The sequence below is a fragment of the Hemitrygon akajei genome, chromosome 22 (assembly GCF_048418815.1).
Source record: "Hemitrygon akajei chromosome 22, sHemAka1.3, whole genome shotgun sequence".
Taxonomy (NCBI): Eukaryota; Metazoa; Chordata; class Chondrichthyes; order Myliobatiformes; family Dasyatidae; genus Hemitrygon; species Hemitrygon akajei.
The window spans coordinates 58,701,057-58,721,303 of record NC_133145.1 but is presented as its reverse complement, the minus strand read 5'-3'; the positions used below and the strand labels follow the sequence as shown (position 1 = coordinate 58,721,303).

The window sequence follows — 20,247 nt, the reverse complement described above, 5'->3', positions numbered from 1 at the left end:
AAGTACACTGGCTCTGCTGGAGACAACCACATCCTGGAAAGTGAATAAATCTGCAAACCACACTGCACAGTAATTCTACGGTACTGGGATGCTCCTAGCAGAGATCCTCAGAGATTGAGGCTGTTTGCCAAGAGCAAGTTGATAGCTTGTTAAACCAGTAACAAGCAAGAGACAATCTGCAGATGCTAGAAATCCAAGCAACACACACAAAATGGTGGAGAAACACAGCAGGCCAGGCAGCCCCTTGGGGTAAAAAAAGAGTATAGTTGACAGTTCCAGACACTGGAGAGAAAAAAAAAGATGAGGAGTCAGTGCTAGCAGGTGGGAGAAGGGGAGGAAGAAACATAAGGTAATACACTGAGCCTTTGATTGTTAATAATATTCCACATTTAAATTAAACATGCTGAAATGAACTAATGAGATTCAATTTGGAGACACCAGTGAAAATCCTAAACTATGAAGGAAATACAGCCCCAGTAACCTGACCAGGATTCAGTTTCTGCTGCTGCTGTTTGTAAGGAGTTTGTATGTTCTCCCCATGACCACATGGGGTTCCTCTGTGAGCTCCAGTTTCCTGAGACGCATAGGTTGGTACGGTTAGTGGCTCACATGGGTATAATTGGGCAGCATTGGCTCATTAGCCAGAAGGGTCCAAAAGAAACTGAAGAACCTCAGAATGCAGAATACAGAGGAGAATAACAAGGTTGACACAAGGACGAAGTTAACACTGAAGGAGATCAAAACTAGAGCCAAAATTGAGAATGCAGAAGAAACGTCTTTACCCTGACATTTGGGAAGTGAGGGAAACTACCACTAGAAATGGATGAAAGAAAAAAGACTAAAAGACATAGGAACAGAATTAGGCCATTCAGCCTATCAAGTCTCCTCCACCATTCCATCATAGCTGATTTATTATCCCTCTCAACCCCATTCTCTGGCCTCGCCCCATAACCTTTGATGCCCTTACTAATCAAGAACCTATCAACCTTTACTATAAAATACTCCACAGCCATCCGTAGCAATGAATTCCACAGATTCGTCAACCTCTGAATAAAGAATTTCATTCTCATCTAATGGGAAAATGATAGAAATATTCAGGCTAGACTTCTAAAGAGATGTCCTTGTATTCTGAGGCTGTGCCTTTTGTTCCTAAACTCCCCCGCTGAAGAAAATATTCTCTCTTCATCCACTCTATCTAGGCCCGTCAATATTCAATAGGTTTCAATGAGATCCTTCCTCATTCTTCTAAACTCCAGCAAGTACAGACCCAGAGCCTTCGGCAGGGAAGTTTTTGAGGATAAGCTGAACAAGCACATAAGCAAAAAGTATTGGATGAATCTGAAGCTTGTAGGAGCGGAAATTACCATCTGGCTCTTCAGACCATGTTAAGTGGAACGGAGCTTGAATATCCCTTGCCTCTGCTTTAACATCTCTATAACCAAGCTAGTTTCAGGGCTCTCGGTTCTGCCAGCTTGGACCTTCCAACATTTTTATGAGATGCTGCTCAACAGACCAGAGGTTATCCAGTGAAAAGTGCCCATTAATACCTGGCAAACGATGAATCCTTCGATATTCTGTGATGCTGTCACTGTGCTGTGATAGTTTATCTTCTTCTTTAAAATCATGAACTTCACATTTGTCATTCAGTGCGCGTTTCAGCATCTGTTGGGAAACGAGACTAGTCAGACTGTTAGCAGTCAAGGAGAAAAATGCAGCAGATGCTAGAAAGCTGAAGAAAAACAAACTCATTCTGGAAATACTCAGCAATCAAGCAGCACCATGCAATCAGAGAGAAATTAGATAATGACTTTACAGAAGTTAGAAATCAAACTGGTTCAAAGTTGCAGAGAAGAGGGAAGGCTGGAGAGAAGATGAAGTCCATGATAGGTGGAGATCAAGGGAAACAATGATAGAGTGTGTCTTATGAGGAAATGTTTGGGGAGCTGGCGCTTGTCTCTTTGGAGACAAGGATGAGACGAGACTTGATAGAGGTGTGCAAGATGAGGCATAGAGTGGACAGCCAAGACTGAAATAGCTAATACGAAGGGGCACAAGTTTGCAGAAAAATATGGTGGGGGGTTGGAAATATCAGAGGTAGGCAAGTAGGGTTTCTGAAATATACTCAGAGTGGCGAGTGTGTGGAACACTGCCAGGGGTGGCAGATACAGCAGATACATTAGGGACATTTAATAGAATCTTAGACAGACACAAGAATGATACAGAAAAGGTAGGACTGTAGGAGGGAAGAGTTAGGTTGATCTTGGAGTAAGCTAATGGGTTGGTACAACATCGTGGGCTGAAAGCCCTTTACTATGCTCTACTGTTCTTCATTCCAACATCAGTGCCAGCAGACAGAGATGCTGAAGGCCTGCAAAATCACAAATGCTCTGTCTGAAGAGGTATAATTAGAGGGAAATGAATGAAAATGGGAGGAAACAAATAATTTTTAAAAAGCTGTAACTGCAAGATAAACATCAAAACACTGTAGAGAAAAAAAACATTCTGATGTAGGAAACATAAACAACAAAATGCTGGAAGTATACATCAGACCAGGCAGCATTTAGGCAGAGAGGAACAGCTAATGTTTCAGGTTATGACTGTTCATCGCAACTGGTGAGCCCTGATCAAAACTGGAATGGCTGAAATGAATAAATTTAGATAATAGTCAAGTGTGTTTTCCCCCCCCCCCCCATTTATATTAGACCTTTTTAGAATAGCAGTACTTCAACAAGGACTCTTCTACATCTCACAAAGAAGCCGGCCTAGGAATTAAAGCATCAGGGATTACTTAGGCCTCAATTCAATAAGGTAGCAAAGAGCCATGGGAGGTTATGGGCAGATGAAGCAAAAGGGTAAGAGGAGACCCAGAATGGAGAAATTACCAGACATTAGAGACCTTCAACATACATTATCTGACCTGGTCATTTTGGATAAACTCCCATTGTCTCTGGTCCCACAACACATCTTTTGGTACCTAAAACTTTAATAAAGCTCCTTGGTGTTACCTGAACTATTTTCTTCAAGTATTGCTCCAGGTATGGAGCCTAACCAACAATTTGTAAAGACTTGGCTCATTTTCCTTGCAGATTTACAAATTCAGTGATCCTACAAGTCTGATTTTGAGTCAAAAAATTATTCAGTTTCTCAAAAAAACTGACCTGGAGAAACTTCTGAATGCCTGCGTCATTTGTCTCTAATACCAGCGTGAAAGGGTTTCCTTTAGCTATAAAAGCAGCCACAGCTTTTCTTTATTTCTTATTTGGTGTTCCCACATTTCCCATACAACTGAACATTCTAATCTCAAAAGGGACGGAACTTGATAAGAGGCTCAATACTTTTCCAAACATCCAAAATTTACTGTATGTATATTATCTGCTTAGTTACTACTGTAGGAAGTGCCATACCTCCCACGCACAACCTTTTGAATAGAAACCCTACCAGGTCAAGTTGATGCAGTTTCTGGGACAGGTTCTCAGACATTTCGTGCAGCTCCTCTTCTGCGAGAATATTCTTGGCTCTTCGGTGAGAAAGAGGTTCATCTTGAAATGAAACACTTGGATCATTTTGATCCTTATGGTTACTACAGAAGATAGAAATAGTTAAACATTTTGTCTTAAATGTGGACAATAGCATTTTAAATAATTTTGCAGCAATTTAAACGAAATAGCAGATTTAAAATACAACTCTGCCACTAAGCATCTGTCATCTTTTGAGGAGAATCTTCTACTCAGTCTGGAATATTTGCATTGTTTTAATTTTACAATTTAGAATCAAATGCACATTGGATGCGGAGGATAGTTTCTCAAATGTTTTAATTCAAGGCCAGCTGAAGCGAAAGCATTCTGTCCAATCACCCACGTGTATTTTATTTAGAACTACAGCACCATAACAGGGCCTTCTGACTCAACAAGCCCATGCTGCCCATAATTGGGTGTAATTACCCATATGGACAATTAACCTACTAATCTTCAAACAGGTGGCCAAATTTGAAAAGGGAGGTTTTGCACTATACACACGCAACAGAAAATCATGTTAAAATAAACTCAATGTCTCCTACTGCTTTCAGAAGTATCCAAAGGAGTCAGGTTTAGTATCTACAATCCTCACCGGAGTTGCTTTAGAGAAGAAAGATGGTATGATAGAGGTGGTACAATTCACAATACCAACTGTTTATTTCCTAACCAATTTGCAGTTATTGAACACTGATAAGAAGGAGCTGATGTATGGCACAATCTAGTGTCCACCCTGGTTTAGTGATTAATCTTTTCACCCTGGTCAGAAGAATGGGTGTTCAAACCTCACTTCATAGTAAAATCCTGGCTGGTACCCAGTGCAGTCCCGAGGAAAAGTTACAATACCAGCATCAGACAAGACACTAATCTACAGATGCATCATTTTACTTTAGGGAGAACTGGTCTGACAACCCAAATCATTTTGAAGAGGTGCCACTATAAAACCAGCTTTATTTAAGCCACAAATACTTGCCTAAAAATATCTATTAAGTTTGTAGCCACAAAAACTATAATTTACTAACAGCATAGCTTTTGTTAATTTTGCCAGCAAACAAGCAGCAAATAACCTCCTTACTTATAATGCTAAAAATAATGACCCATAATGTTCTGTTCAATGGCAGAACTGCTTATTATTCTTAGAGTCTTTATGAACCCTGGAGACTCAAACAGTTTGACTTTATTTGAAAAAACAATTTTAATACTTTTCTTTAAATAGTTAAAGTTTAATTTAGATTTTTAAACAATACATCTCCCATTTCCCAAATGTGCTCATTTGTTTTGGGTAAAGATAATTTGTCACATGTACAATTGAAACATACAGTGAAATGCGTCGTTTGCGTCAACAAATGACACACCCGAGGATTGTGCTGGGGGGATCTTGCAAATGTCACCATCAACATAGCATCCCTACCCGTATGTCTTTGGAATGTGGCACCTGGAGGAAACCCACATGGTCATGGGGAAAATGTCCAAACTCCTTACAGACAGCAGCAGAATTGAATCTGGGTTGCTGGCACTACACAAACCTCTACACTACTGCCTGCCCTATGGTTCTATGACCACATTTGAGATAAAACCACTGAAAAGTCTGCACTTCCAGAAATTCTATTCTAATCAGGTTGAAAGCCCTCTCTCAGCCTTGGCCCATGACCTTCTAGAAATTATTCTGACTAGTTGTAGGCAAACTGATCTTCCTACACTTACTATTTTTTACTGGGGCAAGTTACCCGGCAGTAACTTCAGAGAACATGTGATTTATTAATTATAAGTTTCAGATGAAGACTTGAGACAAAGAACAAGTTACAAGCATCATTGCCATTGAAGCATTTAAAAATGGAGCCACAATGGTCTAGAATTGTCTTAATGATTCCAACCAGCACCGAAAATGCAGTAATTACAAGTGCTGCAATTGGTAGATCTCTACAAGATGTGCTATACATTTATATGCAAAAACTGGTCAGAGTTCATAAAATAACCCTTGTATTTTAAACAATTAGCTTGGAGTCTAGCATGCACATAGAAGAAAGCCAAAATGATCAGTCAAAATGATCAAAATGTCAACGCTTCTAGGCAGGTTGGAAATAAGGATCTCGTAGGCTCTATGTCATACAGTAATCCGTTTGCCATCTACTCTCTCTCATAATAACAATGACCTTATTGGACTATCTTTTGAAACCCAAGTGAGTTCTCCAGGCAGCCTGACCAATAAGTCCTCCTTAATGAACTTTGCCAAAACAGATCTTCAGGTACGAATTATTGTATGAAGGACACTGGATGTAAATTGACTCCTGTTTTCTTGTATTACAACTATGACCACACATCAATAAATCCTCAAGTACATTTATAGGTTTGAGGTTATGTCAAGGGTAAGTATTTTTTTTTATGTTACCAGATATTCTGCAGAACATTCTAAAAAGATAGGTAAAACCAGGGGGCATAATTTTAAGGTGATTGGAGGAAAGCAAGGGGAGATGTTGGTAAAAAGAAGTTTTATTTTAATTAACTCAGAGAATGGTGAGTGCATGCAACACTCTGCCAGAGGTGATGGTAGACGCAGATACATTAGGAACATTTTAAGAAACTTAAATAGGCACATGAATTATATAAAAATGGAAAGCTATGTAGGAGGGAAGGGTTAAATTGATGTTGGAGTAGGTTAAAAGGTAAGCACAACATCACGCTGTACTGTTCAATGTTTTAAAATACTGTAACTAATCAACATACATTGAAAAGGAATTTTCTTCTTTGCTAATGTCATTCCGGCTGGAGCCTCGTGCTGCCAAATCCTCCCATTGGTTTGTCACCTCTTCTTCTTCCTCCAACAGCTGATGCCATTGATCAGTTTTACTCTGCAAAGTTAACATTCTGATATCTGGTTGTGTTTGGAATGCAACTCGCTTCTGAACACTGACAGAATTCTGCAACACATACAAAGGTATCTCTGAATAGCATACAGTATTTTTGCTGGTCTATTGTTTATTTATTTATTTTTATTTAGAGATACAGCTCTTAGAGTAACTGGCCTTTCCTGCCCAACAAGCCCACACCACCCAGTTACACCCATGTGACCAATTAACCTGCTAACCTGCAGGTCTTTGGAAGGTGGTAGAAAACAAGAGCACCCTGAGGAAACCCACATGGTCACAGGGGGAACGTGCAAGCTCCTTACAGACAGCAGTGGAAATTGAACCAGGGTTGCTGGTGCTGTAATTTCATTATGCTAACTGCTACACTTCCTGGATTTTAACGCACATTGAATAGCTTTCAACTGAGGGAATGTAGCTAGGTCAGAGCTCTTCAACTCATTGTCAAGTTTCAGGCAGATGGTGCTGAACTAGAAATTGCACAGAACAGGCATAGAACCCCAAAAATGTTTATGCCAATGATGATGCCAAATTCAACTAGTTCCATCTACACATGATCTAATACCCTCTACTCCCTACTGTCCATGTACCTGTCTAAATGCTACTGATGATATGCACACCAGCATTAACCAACAAGCATTCATCACGCCCTTGGACAGCAGCAGTATATGTGTCACCTTGATAATCATTGATAATCCATGCTATTGCAGATACTCCAATCGTTCTTGCCATCTCTCTGATGAAAGATCATCTGGATATGTTCTCTCTTTGTAGATGCTGCCTGACCTGCCAAATATCTCTATCATTTGTGTCATTTAAGCTGGGGATGGTTCACTATTTAAACAAGCAGAGAGGAAGTAAACGTCTGATATGACAGAAATCAAAACAAATAATAATAATAATAGAACAAGAAATATGGATCTATTGTAGACTTTAACTGGTATATTGGAAACATTACTGACAGCCACTGTCCAGAAGTATGGTGGGTTCAGAATGCCTAACTGAAAACAGGAGCTGGTGTAGCTCAGTGTTTGAAATAGTAAAAAGCAGAGAAAATGGGTGTGGAATGGAGAATTAAACATGTAATGGAAGTCTCTCCCATGCAGAACAATCACTTTGTGAACACCAAATCCACACAGGTCAATTACGAAAGATTACTTTTTTTTTTTGCTTCTGACATCCAATACTCCATGCTCCTTTAAATATAGAGCAATCTCTTAAAATTCGTAAAACCTACTCTTCCTAGTCCCTCACTCTATTTAGAAGCCCTTTTACTGCAATGTGAATCTTGACATGCTACAATTCAACATCATTGAACATTTACACATGTGGGATCTTGCTTATCCAGTTCCTTCCCCAAAAAGAAAATTCCTTTCACTAATTCCACTGCCCTGGCTTGTACCTTTGCCTACTTGTAGCTCAAACATCAATCCTACTTATTCAACCTAATTTTCCAACTTTGTTGTTTCTTCAAGATGAGGACACAGAAACAAACATCAAAATGATAATACATCAAAGTAATACTCAGCAGGTCAGACTGCACTTGTAGGAAGAAATATAGTTTACGTTTCGGGTTGGAGGCGTAAAAAGGACACTATGAGGAGGTACAGATTAGGGTAAAAACAAACAGGCTTTTTCCACGGAGGTTTGGTGAGAATAGAACTAGAGGTCACGAGTCAAGGATAAAGATGAAATATTTAAGGGGAACATGAGTGGTGGGGGGACTTCTTCACTCAGAGGTTGGTGAGGGTGTGGAATGAGCTGCCAGTGGATGCGGGTTCAATTTCAACATTTAAGAGAAATTTGTATTGGTACATAGATAGGAAAGGTATGGAGGGCTATGGTCCAGGTGCAGGTCAGTGGGATTAGGCAGCAGAACAGTTCAGCATGGACTAGATGGGCCAAAGGGCTTGTTTCTGTGCTGTGGTACTCTATGGTTCCATGACTAAGAAAGCCTATAGGTAGAGCAAGAGATGTCCCAGAGAGAGGGTGAAACTGCAGTGATCATGGGGATGAGATATAAAAAAGGTTATTTGGTCAAAGTGTCATGGAAACAGTTAGAGGGTGAGAACATGGACAAAAGAATGTAGAGTAGTGAAGTACAGAGCAGGAGGACAAGCACAGTAAGTGAAGCTGTGCATGTCGTCCATTCCCAGTAAGGGGAAGAGGAAAAAGGATGAGCTAATATTACAGATGGATGACTGATGAATCAAATGACCCAAAGTTACAGAGTTTAATATTGACTCCAGAGGCTGTAGTGTGCCCAGACATAAAATGAAGTGCTGTTCCTTCAACTTATGTTGGGCCTCACTATGACAGTACAGGAGTCCAGAGTTCATTTAAGAACGTAGTACTCTTAAAAAAAAGGAATACATCAGTGAGTTGTACTTACCTTCTCAGATTTGCTTTCTATCATAAAAGTCGTACTAAATTAATTCAAGCTTCTAAATCAGAGTCAAGGATACCATGCATGTGTTGCAAATTCACAAACATATTTAATAACATTATACACAAAAAATTAAAGGCTCTGAAATGCAAGATGATGCAATACTAACTGCTGCATTAGTTCCTGTCATGTGCTGCAACTCAGAGCTCCTCTTTGAAACTTCTCCTGCAGCTTGCAACTCCTGTAGTGCACTTTCCTTTAAGGAACCTAACAAAAAAAAAGTTAATAAACTTTTATACAAAATGTGCTTTTTCCAAAAAGGAGTTCAAAATATATATTAAATGTAACTGTGCATTACTTCAGACTATCCCACAGCAGTATTCCACACTCTGGTTGTATATTACCAGCCAAAACAGATACATCTAGATCCCAGAATAAGGGAGGAAACCTATTAAACATGATTATCTTTGGAACATACATAGATTGTTTCTGGAAGCATAAGCTCATAAGTGAAGGACTAGATCATGAAGCTGTGGGAGTAGATAATCACCACTAGCTGTTTAAGTAGTCCAATGCAAAAGCCTGGAAAAAAAAATGAAGTGCTGAATTCTTTCCAATTATTTTTGGTTCTGTTGAAGCATACAAAAATTGTAGATGTTAATCAAACACTATGCCAGTAACCTATCCCCACTCTGTTAAACATCTTCACACAAAACTGAAGTCAGAAGGAAGGCTACTGTGACCACCCATGAACTGATCTTTAAAGATGGAATTACGGAAGCATATGGACTACCTGACTTTACAAATAGGGACGTTAGAAACAATATAGCAACAGCAAAAAAATCATATTCTGGCAAGACCTGGAGAACTGTGTGAAGTTCTAAATACTGCCCATTAGAAAATGACAAAAGTCTCACGGCAGTACAGGGGCTCACCAGGAAGGAAATCGGTTATGGTGAAATATATAAAAAGATAGAATTTTTTTCCCCATTAGAGAAGAACAAATGAGGTGCCATTGGAATATTAATAGAATAGTGGTATTCAAAGTGAAGGGTTTTGACATTTCTTGTGACAAGTAGCTCACTATGTAGAAGTCATAATTTTACATTTATTAGCAATAGTAAAGATAAAATGAGGATTATTAAAGATCTGGAATAAAATAACTTAGAAAAAAAGAATGCCAGGATCATAAATTAAGGTAATAAAGTTAATATTCCATAAAGTTAGGAAACTGGGTGTAGACTCAATTAAGACTAATTTGCAGAGACGTCAGAGGAAAGGAGGCAAAAGCAAACATAAAATGGATTTGGGGCCGAATCATAAAGTGCTATGAATATTTATTGATGATCCACTATTAGTTGAAAAGTAATCAGGAATGAGAACTGTGTTACCCACTCCAAGGTCGCTGCCTGCCTGCTGAGTATTTCCAACAACTTGTTTTTATTCCAGATTCTCACATTCTGCAAATTTATATTTTTCAACTCGAGCCCTTAGAAGACTCTGTGAAGGGTCCACATCCAGAACACTAACATATTTATTATACAAAGACATGGATTGACAGGCACAAATTCCAGTGTTTTCCTATCACTGATTCGTATTACCTGAAGTTTTTTGTTTAAATCACACAAAAGAAAACCTAATACTTTGTAAATTAAAGCCGAGGTAAAAACTGGAATAATTCCCTTTACATAATCCATTTGTAAACCCATGGAGGTGAAGTAATAAACAACATTCTCACCCAAGGGGAAACTTGATAGTGACTTGTTTGTAGAACATTTTTCACTTCTCTCTGGAACCTTAAGAATGGAGCAATTTGAAATAAAGAACTTGAAGGAAAAACAGAGTTATCTAAATATGACTTAATTAAAAAAGGAAATTATTTTAAAAATTGCAGCAAACTATGAATATGCATCATTTTTCCAATTTTCATCCATAGAGCTACCCCACCACTTTACATGCTGTCAATTAACTAAAATTCCTCCATTTCCCAGAAGTCTAAAACACCACTCTGCTTATATTGCACCTACATGCACATTGTAAAGACAATGAGTCAGTCACACTGCAATGAATTCATCTTGTTTACAACATTGTAACAAAAATAATCTTTGTAAATTTATCTCCCTGTTTACATGGATTGCTGTTACCTCTTTAGGTTCATTTATTTCATCTAACTTCAGCAAAATCAAAAAGGGCCAGAATTAGAAGAGAGAAATACATAGGCAAAAAAAGGAGTGAAAGTACGACAGATAATATCTAAATTCTTGTCATTGAGAAAGAGAAAACCACCTCTGGGGTCTGGGTTACTTTTCCCATTTTACTATCTTCATCCTTGCATTCAAATCTCTTCATTTATGAAGATCAGAGATTTGGCTCTCACCTGTTCTCTACTCCTCCACTCTTCACATTCTGAAGTTCTTTCTGAGTTTTTTTTTATTCTGATGAAAGGTCATTGACCTGAAATGATGACCTTTCTTCCATTCAATAATATGATGCCATATTCACCAAATAATTTTCCAGATTTCCAATATGGTAATTGCTTGCTTCTGTAGGTTACATGCACTTTATTGTATATGTAAAAGACCATCCACTTAAGTTGTACATCTGACTGCTCCCAGCTTTGTTAGATGTTAACCCATGTTAACTTCAATGCTTGTTACTTCTTACCCTTTCCATTCTCAGAATGTCAATGTTTCAACAATTGAAAGCATTTTACAGGCTTGCTTTTATGGCAAGAGATTTGCTGTTTTTTGCTTCTATTTTAAATCTTAATCTTATTTATTCTTTATTTGAGTCATTATGATAGGTGCACAAGTTGGTCTGAACATTCAGGTGTCAGATGTCTATAAAGGAAGCACAAATGTTTCAAGATACGCAAGGGAGATGAAGATCAATACAGGCTCTGTAAACATGGGTTCCAAATATCATGATTTGCATAGATTTTTTTTAAAAACATTAAATGTTACCAGCCTACTCACATTATGTCCTTTAGATGCTGATTCCACTTTTGGTCCTTTGGCAAGGATTGGACTTTCTCTCTGGGAATCAATACGATCTTCTGGATTGACCATAACCGTGTTCACGGAATGGGAGCTGGGCTGAGAACTGAGCAGATTCACCCCTTGGATTTGACACTTGTACTTGGCAGGGTGGTATGGGGACTGCAAAGGAATAGCAGGCCGAATAGGTTCCCCAAGCTGCAGTGCATTAGTGTTTGGTCCAGTGGAATGAGTTGCAGGAGGCAAGATAGCTGGAGACTCTTCTGTATGGAAAAACAGTTTTTTTTCCTCTTAAGAAGATATTGATGCAGTGCTATATAATTTATTGTAGTATTGTGAGGCATGGCGATTTGTTTTTGATCTTCATGCCATAATTTGCAAAAAGGTAATCCTACAACAGAGTACACCCTGCCCCTTATAAATCAGTCTTCCACTATCAAAAATTGCAGTATAAATGCTAGTGAAGTTCAAGAAATCAAGAATGTCTTCATCACATATAGGATGAACATCTTCATTTTTGTTTGATTTGTGGGATGATTCTTGTTTGATATCTGGCAATTATCTTACATCTAATGCCCAAGCTGTAGCAAACCTTTATGACCAATACTGACTTGATGCAAGTTTCTCTCTAATCTAAACATCCAAGGTCATACCCTGTACCAGGCTCACTACAGTCATCAGTATTTTAATCCAGGTCTTCATAAAAGGGTTTTGGCGATGAGAAACTCAGCCTGGTCTCACCCAAATATACAAGTTCACAACAGTAATATCAATAAAAACATTGAACAGATGCTTCAAGCTCACCCGGCTGAGCTCACCAACACACTGGTTAGGATTTTACTATGTCAGGGCATCTACAAGTTTTTGCTGTACCCTTGTAGTTCAGCAAATTACTGAATGGCATGTTGATAATGGCTCAAAAGAAACGGTTGTGAATGAATACGCCAATCATCTCCTCAACATGGTGGAATAGCTGAGGAATAAGCAGTGCAAGTACAAAGGAGAAAGATTCGTTAATTTAAATCAGGTAGTGGGAGAAATATATTGTTTTTAAAAACATCTAAGTACTGTAGTAATTTACAGTGGCAGAGAAGCAAACACTCAGTACTGTAATTAGCACAGTCCTCATGAAGGGTCTCAGCCAAAGCACTGACTGCTTATTTCTCTCCTTGGATACTGCCTGACCTGCTGAGCTCCTCCAGCATTTTGTGTGTGTTTGGTAATTAATAATTATCTACTTATGATGACACACAACTTTCCTAGTGAGGTATAAGGAAAATGAAGAAAGTGTTACTGGCAATGGATCCCAAAACCCCACTACAAGATTGCCCAGATATGTCCAAACTAGGGGATCTTGGAGATCATTTCACAGTGTTAAAGGTAGAAACTATTCTTGTAATTGGGTAAGCATTTCAAACATTGGAACCAATGGGATTATGAACAGAGAACAAGGAAGCAGCTGTATCTTAAATTGATCCTTTTGGCTGGGATGAGTCTGACAAGTCAGATGGTTTCCCCATCATATGATTAGAGATGTACTATATTAACAGTGAAGCCATTGCCTGACTATTTTGATACAAAAAACTGAAAAAATATTGACAAAACCTAACTTCCTCTTAATGGCCATCTGATAAGTTACCACCTGAAGTATTACTTAAAAACAGAACTATTGCTACATTCCTGAATGATTACACTGATATTTGTTCTGATTTGTTAAGTATAAGCTAGGTCTGGAGGCGATGACTTCATTACAGATGTAAAATACTAAATAAGCTGATTTAAATCAAAGAGAAAATAAATATTTACACATTTTAATAACAAAACAGAGACAAGCAACTTGTGTGCAACATGACTCAATGCTTTCAATACTGGTACAGTAGTCCACTGCAATAAAAGTACCTGATACATTGTCAATGTCTGAGCTTAATTGACTACGGTAGATTTAAACTGGATGAACAGGTTTAGTTTATTCAGCACTTCCATCCACAATAAAATCAGAAATGGCTAGAAATACTCAACAAACAAAGCAGTATCTGTGGAGAGACAAATGATCCTTCACTGGAACTAGAAAATTATGGGGCTTATACACACCCAAATCCACTTACACAAACACGAGGAAATCTGCAGATGCTGGAAGTTCAAACACACACAAAATGCTAGTGGAACACAGCAGGCCAGGCAGCATCTATAAGGAGAAGCACTGTCGACATTTCGGGCCAAAACCCTTTGTCGGGAAGGATCTCGGCCCGAAACGTCGACAGTGCTTCTCCTTATAGATGCTGCCTGGCCTGCTGTGTTCCACCAGCATCCTGTCTGTCATTCTTTTGCAAAGAAGAGGTCTTCATTTTGCATTGAAAACAAATAGTCTATACGGTGGAAAAAATCCTAAGGCAACTTTATGGTTGGAACCTTGGGATTCAACTCCACAATCTCCTGGGCATAAATAATTATAGCACGTTCCACATAGACAAAGGAGCTCCATAACAAAAACAACAAAAAAATAATCAAACTACCCCTAGGACCGTACTTGTTTCCGAACAAAGATAATTTTGATGCTTACTTCCTGATTTCAGAATTTCTTCCTGATTAGCATTGTGTCGAATGACAGAGCCAGCAGGAAACGAGCAAATCCCATTTTCCCTTCGGGTCTCCAGCTTCGACTGTTTTTCTGATTGCTGGCCACTACTCCATCGAATTTCAGGTAGGTCTCAAAACAAAAATAATAAGCAGATTTTATTTTTGAAAATACCAAAGACAAGACTTTGTATAACTTTAATTATATTTGAGGCTCCAACAAATGAAAAAAGAACACAGAGAAATTGCTCAGTCTGGAAAAGTGTGAAGTGATTCACTTTGGAAGGTGAAACGAAGGCACAGAACAGGGTTGATTCTTAGCAGTGTGGAGGAACAGAGGGATCCACACCCATAGATCCCTCAAAATTGCCACACAACTTGATAGGTTGGCAAGGTATGGTGTGTTGGACTTCAGTAGTTGGGGAATTGAGTTCAAAGGCTGCAAGGTAGTGTTGCAGCTCTACAAAACTCTGGTTAGAACACACCTGTGTTCAGTTCTGGTTCTCATTATAGGAAGGATGTGGAAGCTTTAAAGAGAGTGCAGAGATTTACCAGGATGCTGTCTGGATTACAGAGCACATCTTACAAGGACAGGTTGAGCAAACTATGGAGTGAGGGAAGATAAGAAGTTACTTGATAGAGGCGTTTAAGATGTTAAGCACAGACTGACTGAACAGACAATACCTTTTCCCCCAGGTCAGAAATGGCTAATAAGAGAGGACATAGTTTTAAGATGATTGGAGGAAAGTTTGGGGGAGGGGGAGGTGTCAGAGAGAGGAGTTGTGTTTTTTTTAATATAAACACTCAGTGGTAAGTGCATGGAACATGGATAAAAATTATGGAGGGTTTAATGGGAGGGAATACCATGATGGAATAGTGGAGCAGACTTGATGGGCTGAATGGCCTAATTCTGCTCCTATGTCTTATGGGAAGGGTTAGATTGACCTTAGAGTTGGCAGAACATCGTGGGGTGAAGGACCTATAATGTGGTGTAATTTTCTATGTTCCATTTCATAAAGGAGTTTCTAATATAAAGTACACAGGAGAGAGAGTACAATTACAACAGGCCTCTTATTGAGAAAATGATGCAATATTTACCTGTATCCACTCTGTGGCTATATGTACAAGCAGATTCACCAAGTCGAATGAGTTCATTAGTGGATGCAGATCCACCTTCATCCCACGTAGGGACTGAAGATGATGAACTAGACCAGTTACAAACAATATTTCTTATTAGCAGAGCAAACAATTATGAATCTTAAGTTTAAAGGACAATCTAGATCACATTCCCAACCTCATACAGGCTTAACCATAGACAGCACAGTGACTAGGCAATTAGTGCTAGTGCCTCCTTGAACCTGGATTCAGCATCATCCATGGGTTATTTCCACATGAAGTCTGCATGTTCTTCCCATGACTATATGGGTTTTTATTATGTGCATCAATTTCTACCAAATACATGCTAGAAAATTAATTCATTACTATAGTAGTGGTATCATTTGCCTGGTTGGTACCCAGATTAAAACTTTTCAATGTATCTCAGTATATGCAATAATAATAAACCACTTTCAATACCCAAAGAACTAATTACTATGAATTAACAAGGACAAAGGATCAAAAGGAGAGATTGATCCTAATGTGTGAAAGGTTAAATTGCAGGGGTATAAAGAACAAGGGGAAAAATAGGATAATACGATTGTTCCTTTGAAAGCCAGCATAGTCCTCAATGGGCTGAATAGCTACCTTTTGTGTCATCATGAAGAGTATGAGTTTTTGTTCACTTGACATTTAGTTTTTTTTCCTCAACTATTATATTGAGAGAGCCTACTAAACTTAAATTATTTGTAGCCCTTGCCAACCAACCACTTTCCCACTTAATCATGGTGCCAACCCAATTAGCCACATCCCCCCCATGAATCATCTCCAATCCTTCGTTAACAAAGCCTTGCGAACTCATCATACAGTGAATGTATATTGTGATATGGTAGGTACTGATCTACTTTTAGGCCATTAAGTCAAAACATTCCCCTCCACAGACCCTGGACATCCTTTCACAGGAAAATGTTCCAATGTCTGAGATTGGTGCTAGTTGATGTAGCAACATCTGATAGAAAGAACACTGATCTCCCCTTCAAATAATGCCATTAAATCTATTGTGTCCATAGTTTCTTGGTGCTTGCCTTACGGAAGTGATTCAGTGCACCTTTGATTACAGGAAAAACTCCATACATCCAGAAAATGAACTCAACTCTTTTGATAAGTGGTCTCCTGGTCCAGGTAACTTTTCTTTATGTGAGGCTCCTAGTTCCTCCTGAAGTACACCTCTAATTACAGATATTGCTTCACTGGATAGCAGGTCAGGATCATCTGTTTAAAAATATTATTAATAATATTAATGCTGCTTTCATTGAATGCTTTAATAGACATGACAATAAAGCTAATTTTAATCTTAGATTGACACAATCAAAAGATGGGTTTACAGAAGGTTGAAATGGGAATAAAAATATTCTATTATTCAGAAAAGATTTCATTTGGATTGATATTGCATTTGATCTACTACGGTGCTTCTCATTACAAAATGTTGCCTGGCAAAGTATGATAAAATGTATAGCATAGAAAAAGAACATGTAATTCTATTGGTTACACCAGTGCTTAGGCTCTAAACTATTCCCAGGAGTCTCAGCCAAACCTTCAGAAAGTATTGCATTTTTTCCATATTAATCTGGACATCATGGTGTATTCATAAGTGGGCAAAGGAAATGTTTCAAAGACAACATCAAAATCAGCCTGAAGAAATTCAATATTACATTCAAGAATGGGGAAGACATTGCGCTCAATGGATAGACCTGCAGGAAATCTGTTCAAGGGGGAGCTGCACTGCATGAAATTGACCTCCACTGAGCTGCAGAGACCAAGTGGCAGCTGTGAAAGGAAGGACTGAACAACTACAGTCACCATTTACTCTTGGCCACACTGCACCTGAATGTGGATCCCAGATCGACCTCTACAGACACCCGAGGACACACCAATAGACAACCCCTTAGGACAGGGGTTCCCAACCTGGGGTCCATGGTCCTCTCAGTTAATAGTAAGGCTCCAAGGCATAAAAAGGGTTGGGAACCCTTGCCATAAGAGAACATCATACTCAACATGAGTGACTGCACTACTAGAACAGCTCACCACAGTAATAGACCCTTTAGCCTGCCACGTCTGTACCAACCATGATACTTATTTAAATTGCACATCTGACACCATGTAGTCTGTATCACACAATTCCCTAACTATCCATGTGTCTGTCAAAATGACTCTTAACAATTGCTATTGTATCTGCTACCACCAGCTCCCCTAGCAGCCTGTTCCAGGTGCTGTGTAAAAAGACTTGTTACGTAAGTATAATTTAAATCTTGCCCCTCTCATCTTAAAGTGATGCCCTAATATTTGACATTTCCACCTGGAATGAAGACCAACTATTCGAACTATGCCGCTCATAAATTTTACATACTTCAGCCTCTGACAATCCCAGTCTGTCCAATCTCTCCTTACAGCAAATATTCTCTAGTCCAGGCAATATCCAGTGAACCTCTTCTGCATCCTTTCTAAAGATTCCCTACACATCCTTCCTGTAAAGTGACAGCCAAAACTGCATACAATATTCCAAATGTGGCCTAACCAAAATTTGCAACTTTTTGATGGATCATAGTACAAGCAATAATAATAAACCAGTTCCAATTCCCAAAGACGTTAGTAGATTAACTAATTACAATGAATAGCTGCAACTTTTCTACCCAGTAAGCAGACCAATGAAGGGAAACATGCCATACTCCTTGTGTTGCCACTTTTAGAGAGCTATGGACTGTCACCTCAAGATTCCTCTGCATATCAATGCTCCCAAATCCCCCACCGTTTTCCACAAACTTTCCTCTTACATTTGACATCCTAAAGAGCCACACCTTACACTTGTCAGAATTAAACTCTGTTTACCATTTCTCTGTCCGCAGTTTCAACTGGTCTATGCCCTGCTGAATGCTTTGACACTTCTTCACTCAACACAACTCCACCAAGTTTTGTGTCATCCCACCAACAGTTTTGTCCAATTCATTTATATCGTAAACAATAAAAGTTCCAGCACCAATTGTTAAGGAACTCCACTGGTTACAGACCTCCTTCCTATCACCAGCCCTTTTTTCTTCTATAGCTAAGCCCAACATATGAATCCAAATGATACAACCCAAACCATTAAAAATGGCATGGCATGCCTTAGACTCATGATCTATAACACCAAGCATAAAAGCTGTAGGTGGAAATTCCACTACATGTAGATTCTCCATCATTCAGATTTGGAAAAATAATTTTTGTATGTCTGTAATATTAAACCTGATTTTGAAATTTACAAGCATTTGTAAGTGCCAACTTTTATAAGAGGGATCCAAAACAACATAAGCAGCCCTATTTCACCAGACATTAAAACATCAGGATCACAATTTGTTACTTTCCAAATGAGGAAAAACACTCAAAATTTATATCAGTAGGTCAAATTCACACTTTTGTTTCTTTTGTAGTCATGTTGGAAACAGGTGATCAGGTGATTGCCATGACTGAATTAAGTTTCTTTCCCATACCCCCATCCCACAAGTAGATTACTCAGACTCCAAAGTAAGTTGCCCTGCTCGTCTTTTACTAAATGTAAGAAAACTACTTACTGTGCAACACACACAAAATGCTGGAGGAACTCAGTAGGTCAGGCCGAATCTATAGAATCTTTTTACTCCTCTCTTTAGATGCTACCTGACCAGCTGAGTTCTAGCAGCATTTTACGTGTGTGTTGCTCTGGATTTCCAACATCTGTAGAATCTCGTGTTTATTACTTACCAGGCTGCGAGGATTCCTCACTTATCTGTTCTGTGAGATATTCCAGTAAACCATCAAATATTTCCAACAGATTGCGGATACTTTCTTTGTTATTCTGAATAATATTCTCTCCTGGGTAAGTGAGGGGAAAGTATTGATCAGATTAATATAGAAAGGTTACTTTTCAGTTTCACTCTCAAGTTATATCATCCCAATCATTCATTACGTGCCATGTTTTATGAGATTATGCATCAGCTGCTCATACAACTATCCACCGCCTACTCCCATGGGTTCACACGATCCTGATCAGCTGGCTAAGCAAGTGCTACACCTTGCCGAAGGGTGACCTGCAGACTAGTGGAGGGAAGGAGTGCCTTGCACCTCCTTTGGTAGAGATGCATCTCCACCCTTGTTACATCTATATATACAAGAAAACATGTCAGTTCTCAACATTCCTTCAGAACCTTACAATAGTTTTAGTGTTGCCACTGGTGTTATAAATCCTGAACATTTCTGCATTCAACTGAAGCATTGTGAAGTTCACTTTGAAAATCAATACATAAGGTTGCTTCATTTATTACTGACCGGTTATGTGAGACAAACTGATTTGCAAGTAATCCAAAGCCAATGAATCTATCACAGCTTGTACATTATGGGCATCATCTTCTTGGCTTTTGGGGGTAGTGATGTAATCTGTAATAGAGCAAATGGATAATTACAGATTTGCTCAATGTCGTGCAGTATAAACCTCTAAAATTACTCCAGTACAGAGCCAAATTTATTTCATGCTAATCATCATTCATGGCTCACTCACCTGGGACCTTTTCACCGAGAATAGCTTCATAAAGTGCAACAAACACGCTTGCGTCACACTCACAGAGCTTTGTCACCCTCCGATTGATGTGGCACTTGCTAAGAAGATCATTGGCAACAGTAATCCACTCTAAAGAGGGGTAGAAAAAGAACAAATTCAGCACACAATATGTTGCACCGTGATACAGAGAACATATCCGGAGATAGGTAAATATAATTAACAAGATGTCATCTCCAAGAGCACAACATTTATT

At 38.8% G+C, this 20,247-nt stretch overlaps 1 protein-coding gene across 2 annotated transcripts in view; it reads right to left on the bottom strand.

Moving 5' to 3' along the window:
- LOC140714789 (centrosomal protein of 95 kDa-like) overlaps positions 1 to 20,247 on the bottom strand; it is a 53,363-nt gene that overhangs the window by 24,878 nt on the left and 8,238 nt on the right. The window contains exons 2-13 of one of the 2 annotated variants that reach the window (XM_073026361.1): positions 19,995 to 20,123; positions 19,766 to 19,873; positions 19,202 to 19,312; positions 16,582 to 16,699; positions 15,431 to 15,537; positions 14,319 to 14,465; positions 11,738 to 12,021; positions 10,501 to 10,558; positions 8,932 to 9,029; positions 6,237 to 6,430; positions 3,439 to 3,580; positions 1,548 to 1,662 (exon numbers count right to left, since the gene is read on the bottom strand). In XM_073026361.1, the coding sequence (XP_072882462.1) occupies positions 1,548 to 1,662; positions 3,439 to 3,580; positions 6,237 to 6,430; positions 8,932 to 9,029; positions 10,501 to 10,558; positions 11,738 to 12,021; positions 14,319 to 14,465; positions 15,431 to 15,537; positions 16,582 to 16,699; positions 19,202 to 19,312; positions 19,766 to 19,873; positions 19,995 to 20,123 (1,611 nt within the window). The remainder of the gene's footprint in view (positions 1 to 1,547; positions 1,663 to 3,438; positions 3,581 to 6,236; positions 6,431 to 8,931; positions 9,030 to 10,500; positions 10,559 to 11,737; positions 12,022 to 14,318; positions 14,466 to 15,430; positions 15,538 to 16,581; positions 16,700 to 19,201; positions 19,313 to 19,765; positions 19,874 to 19,994; positions 20,124 to 20,247) is intronic. The other variant, XM_073026362.1, reaches the window with a different exon arrangement.